This window comes from Pezoporus occidentalis, unplaced genomic scaffold, assembly GCF_034315485.1.
Source record: "Pezoporus occidentalis ecotype Australia unplaced genomic scaffold, CSIRO_AGI_Poc_V1 ctg31, whole genome shotgun sequence".
In the NCBI taxonomy this organism is placed as follows: domain Eukaryota; kingdom Metazoa; phylum Chordata; class Aves; order Psittaciformes; family Psittacidae; genus Pezoporus; species Pezoporus occidentalis.
In genome coordinates, this window is record NW_026915052.1 from 5,899,903 (window position 1) to 5,923,976 (window position 24,074).

A 24,074-nucleotide genomic window follows, 5' to 3' on the forward strand; every position below is an offset into this window, starting at 1 on the left:
CAGGTCCCATCCCAGCAGAAACATGAGCAGCTGGAAGGGCAGGATGTGCCCAGCCCATGCGGTGAATATTGCTCCCCATTCAGGACCTCTTGAAACACAGCCAATCAAAGCAAGTTTAAATAGCAAAGCTACATCGTGTAAATACACGCACACACACGTACGTACGTTAAACAGAGCCAGCACAGAGCCTGGCCATGAGCACACATCGCTGCACTGACCCTGCTGCTTTCACAGGCAGAGCCAGTGCTCACAGGGAAATCTTCCAAAACTCAACCCATCCTCTGGTCACTGGAAGCTATAAACTTTAGTTTATTCCCAAATTAACTCTTTCATGCATTTATTTCCTCCTCTCCTTCCACAGTGGGTGAAAACTATTTTAACATCAGCTTCAGTACCACAGTAAGAGACAAAAATGTTTCCAAAAAAGCAGTATCCAATTTTCATTTATCCACAACAAACTAAATTAATCTTTGTTGTGGGCAGACCTTCCTGCAAATTACTGTTTTCTAAATGAACCCACATTTGGGTACAGAAATCAGGAGGTACAGGCAATACCCTCTGTTGAGAGAGGCAGAGAGAAAAAGGACCCACATGAAAATTACCATCCTGATACTGTACTTCATGATAAAACTGCAGTTCGACTACAAAATTAGCTAAGCACAAGTCCGCTACCAGGTCGCTATCACTGGTTTTAGAATACGTTCATCTACATACTTTTCTTCCCCTCACCAGAGAATCCAAATTTCTTAGTTTAATCACCTTCCCTTTTCCAAGGGAAATGGGAGCCTTTTCAAGCAATGAAGACATCATAGTGGCAGTACAAGATTAGAATAGACTAGAAAAATAAATCCAAAATTTCTCCATTATGATGAAGTTTCTCAATGAACCTTTAATCAACAGGTTCCAAATTTCAGGTACAAAATCCAATTGAAATTGCTGCTGTTGATTTGCAAAACTACTGCTTTCTCCTGCCCCACCTTACTGAAAATGCAGTCCAAATGGCTTTTTCCATAAAGATGTATGTCCAATATTGACAGGAGATCTACGAAAAATTCCTAATGGCCTGCAAGGATTCTTGTACTTAACCCAAAAAAAAATTTACAGGAATTTATCATACAAAAATCAAACGCTCTGCAGATCAGGGCTCCTGTTCCATGCTGCAGTTAGAATCTCTACTGAACAGGGGGTGGAGGCAGTTAAATAGCTTCATTTGCAGTACACTCAGTTCTTTGCACCTACTTCATGACAGCACACAGGATGGAGAGAAAGATGGTTATGGAACTGTATATACTTTGCATTTCATCAGGTATGCTTCCCTGGTTTAATCTTTAAAAAAGGAAACTGTAAACAGTAAGCTGCAAAAATGCTGATGATGAAACAGCAAAAGACAGACAGGGTGGGGGAAATAAAAAGAATTAAAAATATGGGGTTTAGCATTACAAACGTTAATGCTTTTTAAAAAGAAGGGATCCAGTCATGTTTCCCCCTTCCTTTGTACTTAAGTTTAACAAACATTTCCTCCAAGTTACCAATTTTGAGAAAATCCCTGGATAAACACTTGCGTTAACCCAGTTACATGGCTCAGTGCCAAATGTAATGCCAAACTTCCCAGTTGCAAAACGAGCTGTTTTTACACACCAAAGTAACCACACAGCAGGCCTGCCGAGCCTGAAGACAGCTGACAGAGATGACTGTTGCTGTCCCCCCACTGCACCGACATCCATCCAAATACCAACATCTGCTGTGCTACAATTTACTTTTTACACAACATTTAGCAAAACAGTGCCTCTGACTGCAACATCATTAAGGAAGTAACAACAAATAAATCGCAAAGTCCCATCAGACAATTGTAAAATTAAAGCATAGTTTGTCTTGCATATGCTGAGCTTTAGTTCAGACGTATTGGACTTCAGAAATAATAAGCATTAGAATCTGTTTTATTTTATTAAACTCACAAGACAAAATGCTGTAAACTGTGACAAGTGTAATCCATCATTACAGTGAAAATTACAGTTTGGAGAATATTGACTTGACTTAACAGGCAGAGAAGCAGATGCCTGCTAGGCAGGCTGGCCTGTCCAGTACCATCATGCAACTCAGACTATGCCTGGAACCATAAGAAGTGCACTCTCAATTTGGGACCTGCTCCTTTTCAATCACCCAGAGCATGTATTTGTGCTTGCAAAGTAAGGAATTAACATGCCTGAAAACTAAAGTGTCTTTTGCTTGAACAGCAAGATAGAGCACAGGAGCCAAGGCAACTGGATGCCACCTAACAGAGGTGAGGTGGCAAGGCAGGCTCCAGTAGTGAGTCCTGTTACAAATTTATGGCCTGGGGGCTCAAACTGGGATTTAGGCTCCTAACTGAAAGCTAGGTTTAGTTAGTGGCTCCACTGTACTGCCCAACACACTTCATGTCAAAGAAGTCCCTACATGATCCAATTAGTTGTCCTTCAGACCTGTGTCACTTAGGGTGCTGCAAGTCAAAACGGGGCAGCACTACCACTGATACTGCCATGGGGCTCAGGCTTTCATGGCACACAGGCAAGAGGAAGGAAGGAGAATTTTAGTCTTTAAATTAGTGACTAATTTTCTAAACCAATTCTTTCTTCATCCTGTCCTACAGTAATTCCATGAACTCAAAACTAAGGAAAAAAAAAATAATCTTACTTTCATTTGAAACGTAGACATTGAATGAAAAAAATCATGAAAACCAACTTGAGTTCTGTTAGGCACCAATCGAAGGTTTTTCCCCTCAATCTTTCTGCTCCTCATCACCACCTTTAACACAACCTAAAAATTGCTGAAGTTACAAAAAGTGGCAATTTTTTGTGGGAACAATTACTACCTCTACATCCCCAGACAATGTGTCTGTCAGGAACAACAACATACCCAGCACTCAGCTCAAGATACAAGAATTTGCCAAGCTGTATTTCAAAGCAGTTTCACCAAAACAATAGTTTCCCTCAAATCCCTATCAACTCAATAGTGGAAGACAGTAATATTTCAGATAACACAGGCAGCAAATATTTTGGTATGTTGAGTGGACATTCTTTATCCAATTTGCAGATAAAAAACAGTCAGCATCCACAGCTAGATTAGCATTAAGTGCTGAACTGATTTTGTCTTTAATTCATGCTAAAATCAAGGGGTTAAATACTTAAATACAAGGTTACTTAAATACTTCTGGGGGTTTTGGTCAGTGTTGATTTGTGAGACAGTGTATCAAGACCAGGTTGGTCAGGACTTTGAGCACCCTGGCTTAGTGGAAGGTGTCCCTGCCAGTGGCAGGGGCACTGGAACTACATGATCTTTAAGGTCATTTCCAACCCAAACCATTCTATGATTCTATAATTGAGATAGACAGACAGATTAGGTAGATATAGACAGACAGCTAGATGTCCACTGCTGGACACAGGAGAAGCCATATAAAGCAGAGCCTATAACGCAGATCCTCTCCAGAGCAGGGATTTAGAGAACAGTCTCCTCTGTGCTCGCTTCTACATGTTTGCACAACAGGAGTCAAGGTCCATTGGAAACTTATCTGAAGAGCTGCTCCTGTGCAAACTTCAGGTTCAACCTTCGAGTTCAGAACAGAAACACTATTTGTTTGTCCATTTATCCCCTGGCACGGTTGGCTTTTTGTCAGACAGATGTATGCCACATGCAAGTCATTTCCCAACCCCTCCGCTCCACCTCCCTCCATGCACTCTGCGCACACTCTTACCCCTCAGCAAATGTTGTAAGAGATGAGGAAGTGTTTCTGACAGTTTGCATACTCTTCACAACAATTTTATTGCAGGGTATAAATGTTCTCTCCTGCTCCAACCCCACTTGTGCGGAAACAAAGCAAAGCAAATAAAAAAATCCATCTCTTCCCAAACAACTGAATGCCCTAAACTCAGGAGCAGGAAAGGAAAGGGGAGGGAAGGGGTGGAGAGGAAAGGACAGAGAGGATGGATTACACTGATGTTATTTTTGTCCTCTTCAAGTGGATGGGCTGAGTCAACTAAATATAGAATTTATCAAAGCAGGTGAAGAAGGAAGATGACATGAGCCGTATGTTTCAAGGAGCAAGCAATAAGCAAAGTACACTCCTACCTCCTGGCCTGAAAGTTTCCCCAAAACATACTTCAATTTGCATGAGCGAGATTTGATTGAACAAATATTCAACTCACCACATCCCTGCCTTTGGACACGTGACAATGTAAATGTTAAGCAGATAAGGTTTCCTGTCTCTTACCTGCTTGTACTATATATAAACAAGTACTATGAAGTCCACATTAAAAAGGAAAGAGGTTTGCACTTTTCTGTGGTGTCTCTGGACAGAAATTCTTCCAAAGAAAGTATGTCTGCATGTACAGCTGGATAATAAAGCACCACTTGAAATCAAATGTTAAGGAATGTTACGCTGTCAGGAGTATCACAAAGGATGTGGTTTCTATGAAATTTAACCATTTATATCAAGGACAATTGCTTGCTTCTGGTCAGACTGCAGTCCACAGCTTCCTCAGAGTAACTGCTACAGTAGTTTGAATTTCGCAAGTGAAAATTCATTCATACATATTTTTAACTCCTTCCAGTGTCTGAGTGAGCTGTGAAATGCACTGGGTGGCTGCTGCCAGAAGCACATACTCCATTCAGTCACTGTGAGCAGCCCACACTGGCAAACACACAAGCAGCAAGTCTCACCCAGGCTCTTGGGCTCTCAGAGCCTGCAGCCAAGGATGCAAACAATAGTATTTAGCAAGGACGTTAAGTGCTTTGCTGGTATGCACATAGTAGTGAGCAAGGAAACAGTCAGAGAAAAGACAGCACCAGTCAAGCCATGACTTCAGTGGAAGTCATGCTCACATAAGCACTGTAACCTACCACTGGGCTTGAAGAACAGAAAGCTTTTATGCGGAACATTTCCCTTCTTCCATCTGTGCTCCCAGTTACCAAAGTTTCCAAAAGCCTCTCAGCCTTAGCTGCATTTGTCCTCACAACATCCCTGTGAAGTAGGGAAGTGCCGTTATCACTGTTTTACAGATAGGGAACTGGGGCATAGAGAGATAAAAATAACCTTATCCGAGGTGATCATATAGTAGGAAGTTTGTGTCAGAGCAGGGGAGGACTGGCTTCGATTCTCAGTTCCAGGCTGGTTCTCTAATACACCAGCCACTTTTTCAGTTCCTAGATGCTCTGCCTTCAGTTTGATGCCCTCAGCAACAAGGAATGGGGAATGCTTATGCCTTTTATTAACAGCATTTCCAGCTTAGCAAAAATGGGAAAGGATATCAGATTCAAGTGTTGTTTGCATTCAGAAGTCCAAATCTGAACAAAGAAAACAATATCCAAAATAGTTAGCACTTTCCTGGTATTGTGGGAAAAAGAAGGAAGACAGATCAAGTTTTTGAAGTAAAAAAAAAAAAAAAAAAAATCCATGTCAGGTCGTAAGTACAATTTTAAAATAATGAATGAAAGTTTTAATAGGAAGCTGGTATTAGACATGCACCCTTCTAGAACCTCCCTGTTCTAGAGATTTTAGGTTATAAAACAGTAAGAAATAAAAAAATCCCAACCTTTGGAATTGCTGTAGCAGGGGGACTAGATGATCTGCAGGGGTCACTTTCAACTGCAACTCTTCTGTGATTCTGTGAACTACAGCTCTCCCATTTCAAACACAGGTTTGATGTAGCTTCATTTGGAGACCTTGGCTTCAGACTTCACACAACAATCTTGTCTCAGATAAAACAAATTCCAGAGGCTGGAGACTGCTCAAGTTTCCCACTTCTGGCTGAGCCAAACTTCAACCCTGCACTCAAAGGCTCTCTTTTCTAAGTGAAATGGCAAATTAGGTCCAAAATTTACTGTGTCCTTTGGGACCCCAGTTGCAGCCATCCAGAGCACCAGTTGCGAAATAAGCTCCTACAGCTTAAGGGCATTCATAAAGCAGCATTTAATGTCAACCATTTGAGGTGACTATTACCCTGCAACAAACAGCAGAGCTCCATTACCTTACGGATCATCTGCTTTATTGAGTCTGACTCCAGAAAGTGGCTGCTCAACGGCCAAAGGATGACAGCCCACTATTAAACCATAACAAACAGGCCTCGATGAAGGACACAGTCACTATACTGACTGGGACAAAGGAAGAAATTCACAAGTTGGTGCTAGCAGAGGGCATCAGCTCAGCTCACACTCAGCTTCCAGGTCACCTCAGATATCAGTAGGCTATGCTGTCCACCACTGATGATAGCTGGACCTTATGGCCCAGGTCTCTACCTTTATAAGGCTGACGCTGTAAACTTTAGCCACCAGCAACACAATGTGAACCTAAAGCCCACCTCCTCTGCCATGATCAGAGTCCCAAAGAACTGCAGCCAACCAGCTATTCCTGAAGGTGACTATCAAAGCACCTAATTCAACTTCCATCAGTGACATAACTGAAGCCTTGCCTGGAGACGATGGGAAAGAACAGAGCTAGCCCCATCATGCATCCTGTTACCCCGATTCCTCCCCCTTCTTTTACACCAAGACTACAAAAGAGTGAAAGGCTGGGATGACGTTAGGAACATTTCTACTTTCTGATAGCGAGCTTTATAGCAATAACAACCAATCAACCAACCAAAAGAAAGCAAAATTCCCATCAGCATCACAGCTATATAGCAATCTTAGTAAACCAGACATTCTAGTAATTAAAGCAAAAAAGCAACTTTTGGTTCCAAAGCACAGACCCAGAATGCTAACAAGTTATAAATTAGCAAGATTTATTATTCCATGTTTTGAACCTTTCCCTTGAAAAAACCCAACTTCTGTATTTGAATAGATCAGTGAACACTGAAAAGTGAAAAGGCCTGTTGGTAACACAGAACTGGTATTTATTTTCTGTTTGACAGCCATTGCAAGGAATACCAAAACTAAAACAAAACACCCACAGTAACACCTCTACAAATGGGGTGGTTATTCTCCTTCAAAACCAGACTGGGCTTTACATGAGACTCCCAATATCAAACTGGTCAAGAATCATAGAATACTTTATGTTGAAAGGAGCCATTAGAGACAATGTGGTCTGATCATCCACTCAAAGAAGGGCCATTCAAAACTCTACATACAAATCCTGACACTAACAGCACATGTAGATAATTCAAGAGAATTATAAAAATTCCATGGCAAAAACCCAGAAAGAATGCAACTTTATCAAACTGCAACTTTCAAATCAAATTTGAGGAACAAAACCTCAAGTCTGCTTGGCCATGCGCCCTCATTTTAATCTCCTTGCCTCCAGAAACTAGTTTGAAGATTGTGAGAGTTAGCAGAAAGATGAGTATCAATAAACATTCTGTGTGTGTACTTGGCATAAAAAGGAAAAATGAATTCTGTGTTCCTCCATGCTTTATTTCACCACACGAATGATGAGACAAATAGCAAAGGATTGTACATGGTCAAAAAGCTATGCACAGCCTCTTAAGTGTGAACATGTATCGACAACCACACATCCTGTTGTGTGTCATTCCACTTCTAAAATGGTGCCTTGAAAACAGAAAAATCTCCAGAAACACAAGGTTCTGCTATGAGCATACTCAATCTAGTTGCAGGAGTAAGCAAACCTCTCCAAGACACCAAGAGCTGCCGTGAAATAGCCCATTCCTAGTAGCCTGGAGTAGCTGCTAAGAAAGCTTTCCTCTGGCCATTGGGAGGAGGATTCCTCAAAATGGCAAGAAAACTTCATATATATATATATATATATATATATACACTGATCTTTGCACATTCCTGCCAGTAACCTGTCAGAGGATTAACACAAAAAAAAACCAACCAAACAAAAAAAACCAAAAACCACCACAGAAAATACACCAAAAAACAACCCTTAAAAAAGTGTAAAACTCACCACAGTAAATCTGATCTTTTTTTTCTTTCCTTATATTAAATACAGCTTTCTATAACATAATGATTTGTATTACTGCAGTACACTGCAGCTTCAGATACACACCTGCAGCTAAGCCACCTTCTGTACAAATAAAACAGTGAAACAGTCCCTGTTCTGCAGAGTTTACTGTCACAAGAAAGAGGATAACAGAAGGCCAGATACACAAAAAAGGGAGGACCAATACTGGGCACTGCAGTGAACAGCGGTCTCAGTACACATGCACTGCAAGTTCCTTTTGTAAGGAACACAAGGAGTGAGAGCTTTTAAAGAGGATAATAAAGCAGTACTGCAGCTGTTTATGGGGGACCGTTTCCCAAGTGTGAAAGGGTAGCACAAGAGAAAGCAGAGAAGTGTCTGCTTGCCCCCACGTTGTAGCTGCAGTATAGAAACATGCTAGGCTAACTGGAGGCAGAAGTTAACATCTTAATAGCAAATCAGAGATGGTAAAAATAGGTATGAAAAGCAAAAGCAGCTGGTTTTGCAGCTCAGTACAACTAGAGAAACAACAAAGCAGCAGGAAAGAAGGAGCTCTGCCCTGTTCAGAGCAGCACTCTGAATGGGACACTGTTACATGCCAAGCATACAAAGATGCAAGATGATGCAAACCTTAGAAAAGAATATTCCCCCTCCTCCATACTTTGCTTTGGTTTTCCATTTCCATGAATAACAGTATACTCCAGCAACTACAGCAACTTTGAAAACATCAACTTCCTTGAAGATCAAAAAAAGTCTCTACAGATGATCTGGTTATAGTTGTTGTAGAGCCAAGACAAGTCACTATTCAGACAGAAATCTGGCCACCTCCTGCTCCAAGCAGAGAAGGAGGTATACATGCAAAATCATGCTTTTCTCCGAAATTACAACTGATATTACCCAGGAAACACAGACTAGACTGGGGAAGAAAAAAATGCATTAACCAAATGGTGCAGTTATGCTGAACTGAAGTAGTCTTCACTCAGCTGCCACCATTTCAAGGTTTACTCACCTTGAAATCATTTTATATTATTCCCAAAGAACGATCTGCTACAGCCACTTTAGACCTCTGGCTTCCTTTCAAGTCAGAGGGTAGATATCAGTAATGCTGGGACATCTCAAAACATGAAGCATTAAAAAAAAAAGTTAAGCAGTTATTATGAAGGATGAAACACCTACAATACAGAAGACTTCTACTGCAGCAAGAACAGCACATTCCAACCCAATAAAAGCAATCATCAAGTCTAGGACTAGAGCTCACTCAGGATCAGACCAGCCTACACCAAAGACAAAGTGTAAGTTTTAAGCAACTGCTCTTAATGTAGCTGAGCCACCATGGCTGAAGAGAAGAAGCTGCTCCACTGCTTGTCTTCAACAGGGCTTTTCATTGTGTTCAAAATCTGAGGCCAGATCTGGTTGCTCCATTGTTGCAATGCCAGTGTGTAAAGGGGGAGAATTAACCCCCTGTTGTGAAGGCAACAGTCCAGAGGAAAAATTCCTCATTTTACCTGAACATGCTAAATCTGGCAAGAGCTGATGGTCAGGGAACACACAGAACTCTTTGAAAATACACAGCATCATTTATTGCACTGGGACGCTACTTGGTGTTGCACAATCCAAGCTTTTGTTTCAAGCAAGAAAATGTTTTCTAAATATTTTGTCACCATGACAGTCTAGCCTTGGACTCAAATTCTGTCCTTGGTTACTCCAGAAAACCCCCAAGAAGTCAAATGTGCTGTACAGCTTGTAGCCATGTCCTGGGCTGCTGGGAAGGTTCACCTGGCAGTGTAGCTACCAGCATCCTCTAGGCCCTCTGCGATCTGCAGGGTCTCATCCCAAGCTGATTTGCCTACCCACAAATTAAGACTTTTAACATGAGATATGTGTAAAGAAAGAACGCCATACGTAAGAGAAAAACAATTTTGCAACTAAGAAATACTAACCATCTCTCCAACAGGTTCAGCTTTATCTGACGAATAAAGGCAAAACAAACCCCACTCCCATGACAGCAGAATGAACTACTTTAAACACAGCTAGAAAAAGAGACATAGAAAAACATCCCAGCTTTGAGCTGTTTTTACTTTTTCCAAGTAAAAACATTTATTTCAGGAACATCAATTTGGCAAACTAAATCTGAACAGATACAGCCTAAATCCCCAGCACAGCCCCAATAAGAGTACTAGAGCATTTCTGTATGACTCAGGAAGCCCAATGAAGACTTCTGCAGAACAAGATCAACAGGGTGTTTAGATACAACCAGCAGCCTCATGTGAACGGGTGGTTTAGTTTGAGAAATGAATGTTCGCACTGTCATTTAGGGAAAAAAAAACAAAACACAAAAACCAAAAAAACACAACAGCAAATAAACAAAAAAACACCCTCTACTGCACTCTCACAAGTTTGTAACATAAAAAAACATAGCAGAGGAAGGAAGTAGTTCAGCAGCCAAAATTTACAAATTCTTACCATAACTTTGGCGCAGTAAACTTCTCCAGCATCACAAAGGCCTATTCTTCAGGGGGCTTAGCTGCCTTTTCTTCAGGACTAATCCACATGTGAAGGCTATTACAGTACACACAAAATGCCAACAGAAGCATAAACATGCACACTTTTTCCGTGAGTGTGTGTTTTTTCAAAGTTTTATCTTTCTTTACACAGAAAGACACCTAGGAACAGCCTGGAGGCTGAGGTAGTTCTTCTTTCTCTCTCTATTAGTGAAGCTCAGTTAGCTTTCCCCTTTCCCCCCAAAACAGAAAAACTACTTTATTTTAATTCATCCAAATCAGTGACAGAGATTCATCCTCATGACTTTCATTCAGCAGCTACGTTTCAAGAATTTAACAAAGAATGAAGATTTTAATATTGGGAGGGTGTGGGGGGTGTAGGGGAGGAGAATGTTTGGCTAGAAAAGAAATTCCTAACAGTAGCCTTTTAATCATTTGAGAGGCACCTTACCAGAACCACAGAGAAAATGCTAATATTCTAAGTTACACTTGGCATTTCTGCACTGCAAAACCAAATCCAAGCTCTGAAAGTCAGCACTTTTTTCCTTTTATTATCTGAAGCTATATAAAAGCCCTAGCATAGATTTGAAAGAAATACAACAGAAAATCCTGCCTGATCTAAATACATAGAGCTAAATTTATCTTTCAGTTTTCGAAATGCCGCCTAGAGATTGGGCATTTAGAGTTCTATTCACTGGCTAGAAAAAAGCCAAATGGTACATTTTAAAAACTGACTTTGAAATATTGTTATGAGAACAGGGACAAGCTATGTAAACCCTAAAATTCTGTGGGTCTTTGTATTCACAATTATTGTTGCAAACTAAAAGGCTCATATTCCCTACTAAGCAAACATTTACAATTAAATCCATTCTACACAAGGCATTTGCATTTCGAGATACAACAGTCAGTTGTTCAGCTGCTGTGATTTAGATGGATTGGTTCATTATTGCTGCAGTTCTTTTTCAGCTACACTGTATAACAAAGGGGTGCCAATGTAGTCTTGAATGGCTTTAAAGCTAAGTATGCTGGTATTCTTCCATGATGATGTAATTTAACCATCTCCCCGTTTCTCAGATCAAGATTATCTTGACTTTACAGGCTAAACTTCAGCAAAATGTCAGAAACAAGCTGTCACAATAGAGTTCAACAGGCAGTATCTCTGCAAGCCAGCTAAAGGCTATTGCTGACAAGTTTATAGGGATTTTTTGCACATGAAAAAGTAATTCGTCTCTAATTCTTATTTAGAATAAGTACTTTTCCTATAATCCAAGTAACAAGGCAACTTTGACTTCCACCCTAGGAGATACAGCAGTTATATACCTTCTAACATTTCTGCCTAGGCTAGAAAAGAAGACCTAGAACTACAATGATCTCCAATGCAAAGAAAATTTTAAGTTGAAAAACCACTATCCTAGTCCTTCACTGCTTGAAACACATCACCAGAAGCAGTATTAAAGCAGCAAAACCATTTTTCTATTAAAACCATGTAAAAAGGCAAGATTTCTTTTTTTTTAATAATTACTGAAGAAAAAGCCATGATTAGTGGCTTTTAACCTCTCAGTCTAAAGCATCGTCTTCTCAAGATGCTGCCAGACCAGCACAAAGAATACTTACAACAGAATGACTTGATTACTGAATTTATAGTGGCAAAAGATTCATACCCTATGTCAAGAAATCAATTTCCACCTATAAAACTCCTTCCAAGCCCCAAAACCAGCATTACCACCATAGATTATCACAACTGGATTCCAGTCTGCTCCATGCATAAACCTGCAGTGGAATAATAAACATACAATATAGTTAAACCTATGCAACTACACATTTAAGTCAAGTCTTGAATTAAGAAATAAATGCCACCTTTTCTCTTGGTGTTCTCAGATTTCATTTCTACTTGAAGAGGACAGGAGGGAAAGGAGACTGCCTGATCAAAAGTTAAAAATTCAAACAACAAAACCCCAAAAAAATCTGCATTACAAAGAAAACACTTTCATTTAGTTAACTGACTGCTATTTATAGAAGGTTTTTACAGACCACAGACAAGGGCAAGGATATGTATGACACATAAAACACACCAGTCCAGGCAATCCATGCCTGGAAGCCCTGTAAAGCAACAGCAAATAAACGGTGGTATTCACACTTTGCAACTATGAAGATGACTGACAGTGGATTTTGAACTGCTTACCAAGTGTGTTCAAAGGTGTAACTTGTTACTGATACTCCCAACTGTGAACCACCAACTTAGGCATAATGGCAAGAATACACAAAATAGTGTGTACCCCTGTATTTCAGGGCATAAACCCTACTTAGTGCAAGTATTTCCCACACCAGTGTAATTACATCATTCTGAACAAGATAGCATTACAATAGCAGCCTTAATACAGCATGTACAAAGTCTCCTGTGGAAACACACGGCAAAAAAAAATTAAATATTTTTTCTCTTAAATCTTGAGATCTAGTTTAACTCGAGTTTGCTGGATAAAGAAGCAGTTCAATTATAGTTTCGTTTGTATGTTTCTATTAGCCATTAGACCCATCAAGCTTCTCACAGAAAATGCAAGTTATCCTTTCCTATCACTGCTTTCTGCAGCGTAATCAGGACACACTTCTTGATCAGCAGATCCTTTGATGCAACTGCAGACATAGCACGGTATACTGCTAAGGCTAAGACTTCAGAGAATTATTTTAAATCCTCTGATTTTTGAGATTTTTCATCAGAAGCAATTAAATGGCACTTTTCCTTCTCCTTAGCCTAAACAGCGAAGAAGGCACACGGGTGATGCTTTCCAGTTTTTCTCTATGTCATTAGGACTAGCAAGCTCCTGTTTCACAAAGAAAAAAGGACAAAACTTTAAAAATCTTGTGACTTCTACAGGTGAAAACTTATTTATAAAGCCATCATAAACATCATAATGGCTGCACTTAAAATTTGAGAATTAGCAGTGATTGCCCTAAGCAGCCCTGACCTCCATCAGCATCTGAAGTCCACCCAAGTAACACCAGTGTCAATGTCATGAGTTTGACTCTTGTACCAGGCTCAGTAACACGTATCTTGAAGACCTGTCCTAGGAAGACAGGCTGAGAGACTTTATTGTAGCCTTTGAACGTATAACAGGGGCTTATAAGAAAGACTGAGAGGCCTTTTAACAGAGCCTACAGTGACAAAACAAGGGGTAATGGTTTTAAACTGCAAGAGAGTGAATTTACAATGTGCATATATAAGAACAAAATTCTTTACTATAAGGGTGGTGAAACACTGTGAGATGTAGCCCAGAGCAGCTGTGGCTACCTCATCCCTGGAAGGGCTCAAGGCTAGGTTGGACGGTGCTTTGAGCAACTTGGTCTACTGAAAGATATCCCTGCTCAGGGCAAGGGGGCTGACTAGATGATTTTTAAAGATCCCTTCCAACTTGAACTGTTCTAAGACTAGAGCTTCCTCCCAGAACAAGTTAACTCCTACAAAGGCTGTGGCTCACAACCATCAGAAAACCCATTTCTCTGACATGCATGTTCTGTGGTCTTCATTAAGAGTATGTTAATAGAATCACAGAATCATAGAACAGTTAGGGTTGGAAAGGACCTTAAGATCATCCAGTTCCAACCTCCCTGCCATAGGCAACAATGCCTCACACTAAACCATGTCACCTAAGGCTCTGTCCAACCTGGCCTTGAACACTGCCAGGGATGGAGCATTCACAACTTCCCTGCGCAACCCATTCCAGTGCCTCACCACCCTCAACAGGAAAGAACTTCTTCCTTATATCCAATCTAAAGTTCCCCTGTTTAAGTTTTAACCCGTTACCCCTTGTCCTGTCACTACAGTCCCTAATGAAGAGTCCCTTCCCAGCATTCTTATAACCCCCCTTCAGATACTGGAAGGCTGCTATGAGGTATCCATGCAGCTTTCTCTTCTCCAGCCTGAACAGCCCCAACTTTCTCAGACTGTCTTCATACGGGAGGTGCTCCAGCCCCCTGATCATCCTCGCGGCCCTTCTCTGGACTTGTTCCAACAGTTCCATGTCCCTTTTATGTTGAGGACACCAGAACTGCACACAATAATAAACAATAAGCAGAGGAGACTGATTTGACAGCCCCGTAAATGATTCAGATGCTGCACTCCGTCTCAATATTGGCTTGAAATACCACTGTAGTCACGCACAGAACCACTGATTTCAGTTCACCAATGGCCTGGGCTTTGGACTGCACTTCAAAACACACTCTCCTGACTCACCCAGGAGACTCAGGAAAACAGTAACTGACACCGTCTGTGATGATTGTTTACCTCTGCTGTTCTCAAATATGACCATGCACTTTCGAATAAATTGACAAATTTCACAATACTGTTTGACCAGCTATCCTTTTCACATTTTTGGCTCAACTTGAAGAGGTGAGAGGATAATCCCAGAGTTCCATAACATGTGTTCTAACTGCACTCCATGTTGGTTTTCATTATTCCCCTCTTTCAGCTGCAGTAAATATTTCTACCAGCAGCACACTACTTCACACCTAATATGGTGCTATTCTTTCGCCATTCTTTTTCTTCCTCTTTCCTCACAGTTTCCTGGTTTTTGTTCCCCCCTATAAAAGGCACATTGTACCTGTGACATAATATGTCTGAAAATAATAATCCCCCCTCTGTCTTCCCCCCATGAGAGATGGCTTTTTAAAGAAGATTTAACTCAATCTTTTTTTCTTAGCAAATCAGTTACTTCAATAGGTAAAACAGGGAAAAACACAAGGCTAACAGTTGTTTTTTTACAATGCTGTGTCTTTTAAAACACATTCAAACTAAATGCTCAAATGTTAAGCAAATCCCTCTTTCCAATACACAGTAAGGTTTGTTCCTGAATAAGACTGAGACCAATCACCACTGTAATTTTTAAGGGAATCATTAGTAATACAAACATAAAAAGTGGATAAAAGGAAATACACTACATGTCACCATGTACTGCTCTCAGAGGATCAAAGTCCTCACCGGTTTTTTCAGACGGTAAAGTCTAGGGCTAAGAGTGCTAACACAGACCAAGTTCAGGCAGGGGAAGCAGCAGCCACATGCAAGGGGTGCAGATGATGGTGCTTAAGCAGGGGGTGCACCAGCAGGGAATGCGGCAAGGGAAGGAAGCTGCTGGCATCCACACAGGGGCTACAGGGGAAGACATTTTCAAGGGAGGGCAAGGCGTCAAATTTAAAATGCATGGCACAGCACCTTGCTATAAACCACTCCTGCAAGAGCAACAAGCTAGCCTTACTCTCTTGCTCTCTCTTTACCTCAAACCAGCATACTCATTTAGTACTTCTTTCTTCCTAAATCCAAACCTGATGGCTTCTCAGTTTGCCTACTGAAAGAACAGAAAACCCGTATGTGGACAACTTTTTGCAGAGGCCTACCTTTTCTTTCTTGAAAATGAAGGAACTATGAAAAAGATGATGAAAAGACAATGCAGGCAGTTTCTGCATGATCCACTGCATCACACATTCCCAGGCTCACTTTAACAGGGCTTGCAACGTCCTAGATCTCTCAATCTCAGATCTCTTTTAACAAACAAGTAACAGTAATTTTTTACTCTACCCCACTTTTAGAGATAAAATTGAGACCTTGTTTGTTTCTCTTCTGATGTACAACAAAACAGAATATGAAAGTAAACTTCCAGGACTGACATAAATAATGCGGGCAACAATATCCGAGCTCTTCCTCTTTGCCACTGAAAGCGAGAGTGTACTTGGTGTCACTCCAAACAGTCAGTTTACACACACAGCGAAAAACATCTAACACAGCTCAACTTCTCTAAAGAACTGAATGTATTTTGCAAAAAAAAGGTGGAGAAATCATTGGAATAATGATTTTTAGGGAGACATTTTTACAGGAAAAAAAAAAAAGACAACTATTTAGATTTCACCCTTCAAAAAATGGCTTAAAGAATGGGTTTTCCTACACAAAAAAAATATTCTGGAATAAAGACTTTTCTAAAAGGACACTGGAAAGGAACAAAGACGGTCAAAGACTTAAGTAGTCTGCTCAGTGGAAGGAAGATGAGCAATCTTTAGGCTATGCCATCCCTTTCAAAGATGTAGTACACTATAGTTATAGTGTACTAGGTAATACTCAGCATCTGAATTCCCTGTCATCCAAAGCAGACTTTTTAAAGTGCTCTAGATCCAGCCTGTTTCATAGAATCATAAAATAATTAGGTTTGGAAAGAACCTTAAGATCATCTAGTTCCAACCCCCCTGCCGTGGGCAGGGACACCTTATACTAACTCATATCACCCAAGGCCTCGTCCAACCTGGTCTTGAACACTGCCAGGGATGGAGCATTCACAACCTCCCTGGGCAACCTATTCTAGTGCCTCACCACCCTAACAGGAAAGAATTTCCTTCTTATATCCAATCTAAACTTCCCCTGTTTAAGTTTTAACCCATTACCCCTTGTCCTATCACTACAGTCCCTAATGAAGAGTCCCTCTACAGCATCCCTATAGGCCCTATAGGCCCCCTTCAGATACAGGTCTCCACGCAGCCTTCTCTTCTCCAGGCTGAATAGCCCAAACTTCCTCAGCCTGTCTTCATACAGGAGGCTGCTCCAGTCCCCTGATCATCCTCATGGCCCTCCTCTGGACTTGTTCCAAAAGTTCCATGTCCTTTTTATGTTGAGGACACCAAAACTGCACACAATACTCCAGGTGAGGTCTCACAAGAGCAGAGGAGAGGGGCAGGATCACCTCCTTCGACCTGCTGGTCATGCTCCTTTTGATGCAGCCCAGGATACAGCTGGCTTTCTGGGCTGCGAGCGCACACTGCCTGCCCATGTTCCTTTTCTCATCCACCAACACCCCCAAGTCCTTCTCCACAGGGCTGCTCTGAATCTCTTCTCTGCCCAACCTGTAGCTGTGCCTGGGATTGCTCCGACCCCGGTGTAGGACCTTGCACTTGGCATGGTTAAACTTCATGAGGTTGGCATCAGCCCACCTCACAAGCGTGTCGAGGTTCCTCTGGATGGCATTCCTTCCCTCCAGCGTATCAACCGAACCACACAGCTTGGTGTCATCGGCAAACTTGCTGAGGGCGCACTCAATCCCACCAAAAAAAAAAAGAAAATTGAAAAAAAAATAAATTGAGGGGGCCACGGCACAAGCAGCCTTTATTGCGGGGGGGTGGGAGGCGGGACCCGGGGGTGTCAGGAGCAGGGTGGCTGGAGCTGTCCCTTGTACACGTACTCCAGCGTGGTGGCAATGGTCCTCATGTCCATCTCCACGCTGCGCACCCAGTTCTCCACGTCACCGATCTCCTTGAGGGCCTGGTTGAAATTCTCCACCATGGTGATCCATTGCCCCGTCTGCTTGGCAAACTGTGCTTCCTGGACCTGCAATGTCTTCACCTCATGGTCCAGCTTCTGCTGCTTCACATAGGCCTGTGCCACGCCCACGTTGAGGTGATCCACCAGCGCCTGTGTGAGCCGAGTGGCGGCCATGATTGCCTCCCTGCGCCTCCACTCTGCCATGACATCACAGGGGCAGCGTGACGTCACCACAGCTGACGGTGACATCACACCTTGCCAATCCGCACCCCTCCTCCCCCCCATGATCTCTCCACAAATAATTGCATCAGATGAGATTTACCTTCCAAAAGTCAAGCTGACTAGCCATTATCAGCTCATATTTCTCCAGCTGTTTTGTGATCTCATCCTTTCTTAATGTCTCTAGCATCTTGCCTACCACCAAGGTCAAATTTATTGGTCGACTATTTCCTGGTTCCTCCCCAGTCTCCTTTTCCCAGAACAGGGCAAGCAAAATGAAAGCAACTGTGAGCTAGCATTGCAAAATTATTGCCCCTTGTGTTGAAAAAAAGACACAAGAAAAACCACAAACTGACACAGCTTATCTTTTGTTTCCAATAAGAGTAGCAGCAGATTTCCCTATAAACCCAACCCTTCAGCTCTAGAAGTAGCATCAGCCTCTTTCCCTCTGTTAAAAACTTTCCCACTCCATTGTTTGTTCAGCCCCTATTTTGCTTCTTACCCTGTCCTCTTCTCCCCAGTTTTTCCTCTAGAACAGCCATGCCCTCTATAGCCGGCATCTTCAAAGTGTCTTAGGAACCTCTGTATCAAGTGCCACAGCTACTCCCCTGTGGTATCATGAAAGCCAGACTAAACCAAACCTTGGCGGTTCTGCCTACAAAGGTCATCAAGAAAGTGCACTGCTATGTCGCAGAGACAGACAGAAACCAAAAGGAGAAAAAAAAACCCACCCCAAAATAAAACACACACACAAAAAGAGGTTGGAACATGGTGATAACGGAAAAGAAAGGAGAGGTGAAGAAACACAGCAACACAAGACACCTACTGGCTTAAAAGAGTTAACTATTGGTCATACCTCGTAAGATCCTGTTTTGATTCATACTAACAGAATACTGAAAGTATGAACCTCAAAATAGCAAAGCTGAAGTTCACTGTCTATGCTATTCTGCTAGAGTAAATTAAAAGGGCAACAATCAGCATTTAATTCCTGGGTTCTATTTTATGTACAGATCCTGCATTAATTTTACGCAATGAAGCCATAAGAAGACAAATCACAATGGACTAACGGTTATTTATGAGGATGTCTGTGTCACTCCATTTCAACACAGAAATAATTCTTCGACAACAAAAGTAATGTCTTCGTAAGTGGAATAAGTATCTTTTGTGTAATTTCTTATTTAAGGACCTCTACTAATTTCAATCAGCTTGGAAGCCCGACTCTCAACCAGTCAAATAGTGACCTGAAGTCCACACAAACTGACACTGGTTTGCACGGTTAAAATTACTGTGCAGCATTTATACACAATTTAAAAACAAAAGCAAGAAGTAGCTTCACATTTGCTGCTAAATATTAATGTATGAATACATGGGTCTCTCCCGCTGCTTATAATTGTTTCAGAGTTCTCAGAGTGAGAAATTGAGATTTCTATTTCCTTTTCTAAATGTCAGTATACATTTTCCCTCCCCCTCCTTCCCTGCCTCCAAAAGACTCCTTTTTCCATACAAGTTTATGCCCTAGTAAGAAAACCGGACATACTAGGGAAGACAGAGATGACAGAGTATCAAAACGCACAATCCCTCTCTTTGTTAGCCTTGCAGAGAGACTTTGAAGAAAAAAAAAAGAAAAAACAGGATGAAGGCTGAAGACAATAGAAGGACCTTTATAACCAGGGACCAGAGCAGAAAGATGCAAGAAATACAATGAGATCTTTAAAATGGATCAGTAAAGCAAACAAAATACACTCAGGCATACCTCTTTTATCCAAAAAGTTCCACCATACACAATCAAATACTCATAACATACATCCAGAAAACCTATAATCTCAGGACTCAGCAAGCAGCAACTTGGTCAGATCATTTTCTCCTTCTCCCCTCATATTCAATCATAATTATAGCACCTCTGCATCAACCCATTTCCCCCCTCCTTTCCCACTTAACAAACCTTCAATGTAACACAACCAGAGACTACACACAATACACCAAATCTGAGTTTCTTCACATTTTCTACATGTGTGTTGAACTCTTCAGCCATGCAGTTATGCAGAGTGGATAGTATTTTAACTAATGTTTCTGTCTTCACACAAGAATCTATCACCTCAATGTGACTACAGTAACAGCACCGAGCACTGCCAGTGAGAAAAAAAGGGAAAAAAAATAAGTTCATTCATTAATTCTTCTATTTCTGCCTGGTTGAGGTTAGACATGCCACAGAGATGACTCTGGCCGATGCACAAACATCTGCGCTACTGGAAGTCGAGCTTCCTTTAAGTGACTGACTTACAGAACTGCCAAGAGCTCTCGGCCAGGCACCAATGTTTAATTTCATTTCTCCATTCGTGTTTTTAATCTTGGAAACAAAAACAGAAATTTAAAGCATGCTGACAGAAGAAAACAACCCCACAATTCTACAAAGCCCTGCTAGTTCCCTGCCAGGCCAAAACACCTGCTTCTGCTAATGATGGCTTTATGCTTATATACACCTGCCATCCAGAAGGGCTCCAGAGCACTTTGCAGCCTGATTTATACATACACAAATCATTAAAACCACCAAAATTAAGCCACTGCTGGGGTGAGATGTATCAACTGTTTAACTGCACACAGCCATTCTGTTCAACTGCTCATGATATGAACTGAGAGCCACCATATCCAACTAAAGCTATGGGGGAAGGTTAGGTAAAGAGATCATTGCCCAGTCTGGATTTTGGCCAGTCACTACTTGTATTTGCATGTGGAAAGCCCTAGGATCTTTAAAGAACACATGCAGTACAACCTGCAGTTTTATAAATGATCCAAAAGACAAGCAATATACATTTCCTGTATCTAAACTCCTCCTTTAGCAGTCCCTCCCTGCAGTAATTACTGTTTATGCCTTAACTTCAGAAGCTCACAATATCAGACATCAGTTTTGGAAACATCCTGTGGTTGAAGCACTTGATCTTGCAGAGCCAGCAGACTGATAGGGTCTGGCAATAAATATAGGTGATTAAAAAAAAAAACAAAAAAAATTCTTTACAAAACACACGCACACACAAGTGGATCAGTTTCCCCCACAGCTACCCCCAGCCAAAAAAAATGAATTTGTCCACTGATCCCAAAACAGCTACAAAAGCCAAGACAGTAACAGAGCTCACCGAGAGAGTAACAGAGCTCACACTGGCAAGCCAAGGAGGAGAGATAGCACCGCTTTCTAAAACACTCTTTGTATGGACAATGCCAAATTAATAGTTGCAAGGTCAATGAAGTGGAATGAAATAGGTGTCACCACACGTACCAGGAAAGCAAAAAGGCACAGGAAGCAGGTTAAAAAGATTAGGAAACCTAGCATTCAAAACCAGGGCATCCTTTACTAAGACCTCTTCCAGAGGTCTTACTTGAAAGTAGCTTTATTGCAAACCTAGAAAGAAAGAAAATTCAACTCTCAAATGTAAATACAGACAAGTCTGAAATACAACATGACTGTTTTAAAGTTTCAGACACTTCCTAAAAATACAATTCCATTTTCATGCTTTCCAAAAGAGATGTTTCTTCCCCAAATGTTTATACAGTGCTCCTGAAAATAACAAAATAGTTATTTTTAAAGTTACAGGTAAGTGCAGAAAAATTGTAACAATGGGCAGTTAAAAAAACCTCAGCCTAAAACATCATTTATAACTAAAAACATCTCTCAAACATATCTCTCATTTGAAGAGTTTCTAGATTCATAAATGAGAATGAGAAGCATAATTCAGTGTTTCTTTCTCCTGCTTTATTCAAACACAGCATAATTCTCAAATGTTATCAGAACAAGGTAGACTTCGTACAACAGAATTATCAAATGAGTTATTTAAATAATGAGTGAAAAGGCATTTTTAACTGAAATAAACCAGAACAAAAACAAAACAAAAAAGCAAACCCCAAACACACACAAAACAAACCCCAAACACTCAACAGAAACAACTTTATCAAAACATTTTTACATCAAGCATCAGATGACTTGAGTTTGCTAAACTAAGCTGTGTATCCAGCTGTTAGAAATGTTTTCACCTTTTAAAACACAGATTATGAACATTTTCTAAATTCTTAGAAATTTCTTACAATTGCAGAAGAACCATCAGCCTTTATCAAAGTTATGATAACGTATTTCCCTTTTCTTCCAGAAAAATTATACACCTTTGCACCTTCAGGCAAGTTGCTGCAAACCCTCTAGAAAAATCCTGAGTCTGCAAAACCATGCAAGCTTTCCTACTGCTGGAGCACACAGATTCTATTCTTGGTCCAAAAATAAGATATTATGGAAAGTACCTAACACTGCTCTCTCCTTTCCAAGTAACTATCACAGAATACAAAGAAACGGGTAAGTAGCTTATAGAAGCAATGCTGTAGTACTCAGAAACAAGCACCCCTCTATCCCCAGAAAAAGAACAAACCCACCGTCTGGGGAATAAAACATTTAAGAATACAAAAAGCATAACGGTACCTTGTGACTACACTACTTCAGTTTTGCCACCCAGCTAAAAACTAAGACTTTTCATAAAAATCAAATGCCGTTAGTGGTGCAACAGAAATGTACAGCATGCATAATCTCATGGCTATTCTTCTGATCTAGGACACTGCTACCAAGAGCGGTTCAAACACGAACAAAACAGCACATTTCCTAGCAAGTGTCTGCAAGAACACAGCACTGCTCACAAAACACAGGTGTATTTTTCACTGTTCAAATGAAGATTCACCTCAAGACAATTCTACCTTCTAACACAGAAAGAAAAGCTACAGACCTACATATAGATCAAAATAATTTGCTACAGTTTAACCCTTAACACTCTAAGTACCATCCCCTTCAGTTGCTATCTTTATCACCATTTTCAAAGCAGTTAACACAGATTTGGTGAACACACAGACATGAACACACCCAAAGAAAACCCCTTATATGTGCACCTTCTCAAATCCGAGAGCAACTCACACAGGCTCCTTATATGCCATTTCCTATTAGGGTGAAGAGGAAAATAACAGACTATTTCAAGATATGCTGCTAAAAGACAGATGGCTGCACAAGAGAAAGTCTGCTGTCCTAAAGCGAAGAGACACTTACCTCGTTTGTGAAGCCACCCTTCCTTCACTATTGCTACTTCATTCATAATGGCAGGAATGTCTCTTGAAAAACCAGTTTATGCCCAAAGATCACTCTGTTGAAATTCCTGAACTTCCGCAGGAGGCTCCACAAAAGGGACGGAAGTTTCTTTTCTGTTTTTCTCCTCCTCAGCTATTTCTAAAAAGATCAAAAGAAGAGTGTGCCATCATTTTTAAGTATGTCACATATGTACAGTAAGGGATACAACAGGGAGTAGCCTTCATTGCTGGGCTGCTGGTTTGGGGAAGTGTGTGTGGGGCGTTATTATTACTATTATTACAAATCTTAAATAAGGGCTGTAGCTCTTCACAAAGATTTTTATATCTTGGCAGACGGAGGTACCAAAATATGTACTTGCTAAAGTCCTGCTCCTTCACTGAGCAGGTTGGTCGCGGTCAGACTCTCATCATCACCACACACTATCTGGATCAGAGGTGGACGTAAGACCTTGCCCAGCAGACCTCCACCTTCCTAACAGTACCTCACTCTTCACAACAACAAAAGTTCTGAGATTTCAGAAAGTCCAGTTTCAAGTATTTCCCAGAAAGACAATTTCCAGAACCTCTTCTGGAAGGTTTCTCTACAGTCTGATGCGTAGCAGTCTATCAACTAGCACACAGTACATCTTGGGGATAAACTCTGACAGTAAATATTCCCAAGATTCTGCTACAGATTTTTCTACCTTTGGCATCATCCTGTTAATCCCCCTCAGATCTCCAAAACTCCTCAAAAAGTGTCTTCTCTCACATTTGTAATTCCTACCTCTCCTATTGCGTTTCCCCAAACATGCCTGCAGCTTGCTGTTGTCTTCTTGCAATGAAAGACACCTAAACACAATTTAGGATTTTTAGCCCTCTGGTTTATGAGAGGCAATTTTTATCTAAATAGCTCAAAATTGCCATATCTTATTGAAAACATGTCTAGCTCATGGCTGACTACCACAGAAACGTTATTCGCGCTCCTCTCCCTCACTGAAAGTAATCTCTTCCCAAATGCATTAGCTTTTATTATTTTCTAAATTGGATCTGATTATTTTTCTTCTTGCAGTACAAATTTTATGTTTGTTTT

The 24,074-nt window shown here is 41.0% G+C and overlaps 2 protein-coding genes across 3 annotated transcripts in view; both read right to left on the bottom strand.

The window, feature by feature from the left end:
* Positions 1-24,074, bottom strand: part of AKT1 (AKT serine/threonine kinase 1) — a 76,008-nt gene that overhangs the window by 46,431 nt on the left and 5,503 nt on the right. For both annotated transcript variants that reach the window (XM_062628094.1, XM_062628095.1), the window contains exon 2: positions 22,968-23,144. In XM_062628094.1, the coding sequence (XP_062484078.1) occupies positions 22,968-23,013 (46 nt within the window). In that variant the 5' untranslated portion in view covers positions 23,014-23,144. The remainder of the gene's footprint in view (positions 1-22,967; positions 23,145-24,074) is intronic.
* Positions 17,538-17,933, bottom strand: LOC134168460 (biogenesis of lysosome-related organelles complex 1 subunit 1-like). The gene has a single exon (XM_062628169.1). The coding sequence runs from the start codon at positions 17,927-17,929 to the stop codon at positions 17,561-17,563; it is 369 nt and encodes a 122-aa protein (XP_062484153.1). The 5' UTR covers positions 17,930-17,933; the 3' UTR covers positions 17,538-17,560.

Coding starts and splice junctions, on each gene's coding strand:
- LOC134168460 (XM_062628169.1), bottom strand. CDS start 17,929: ATGTCACCGTCAGCTGTGGTGACGTCACGCTGCCCCTGTGATGTCATG.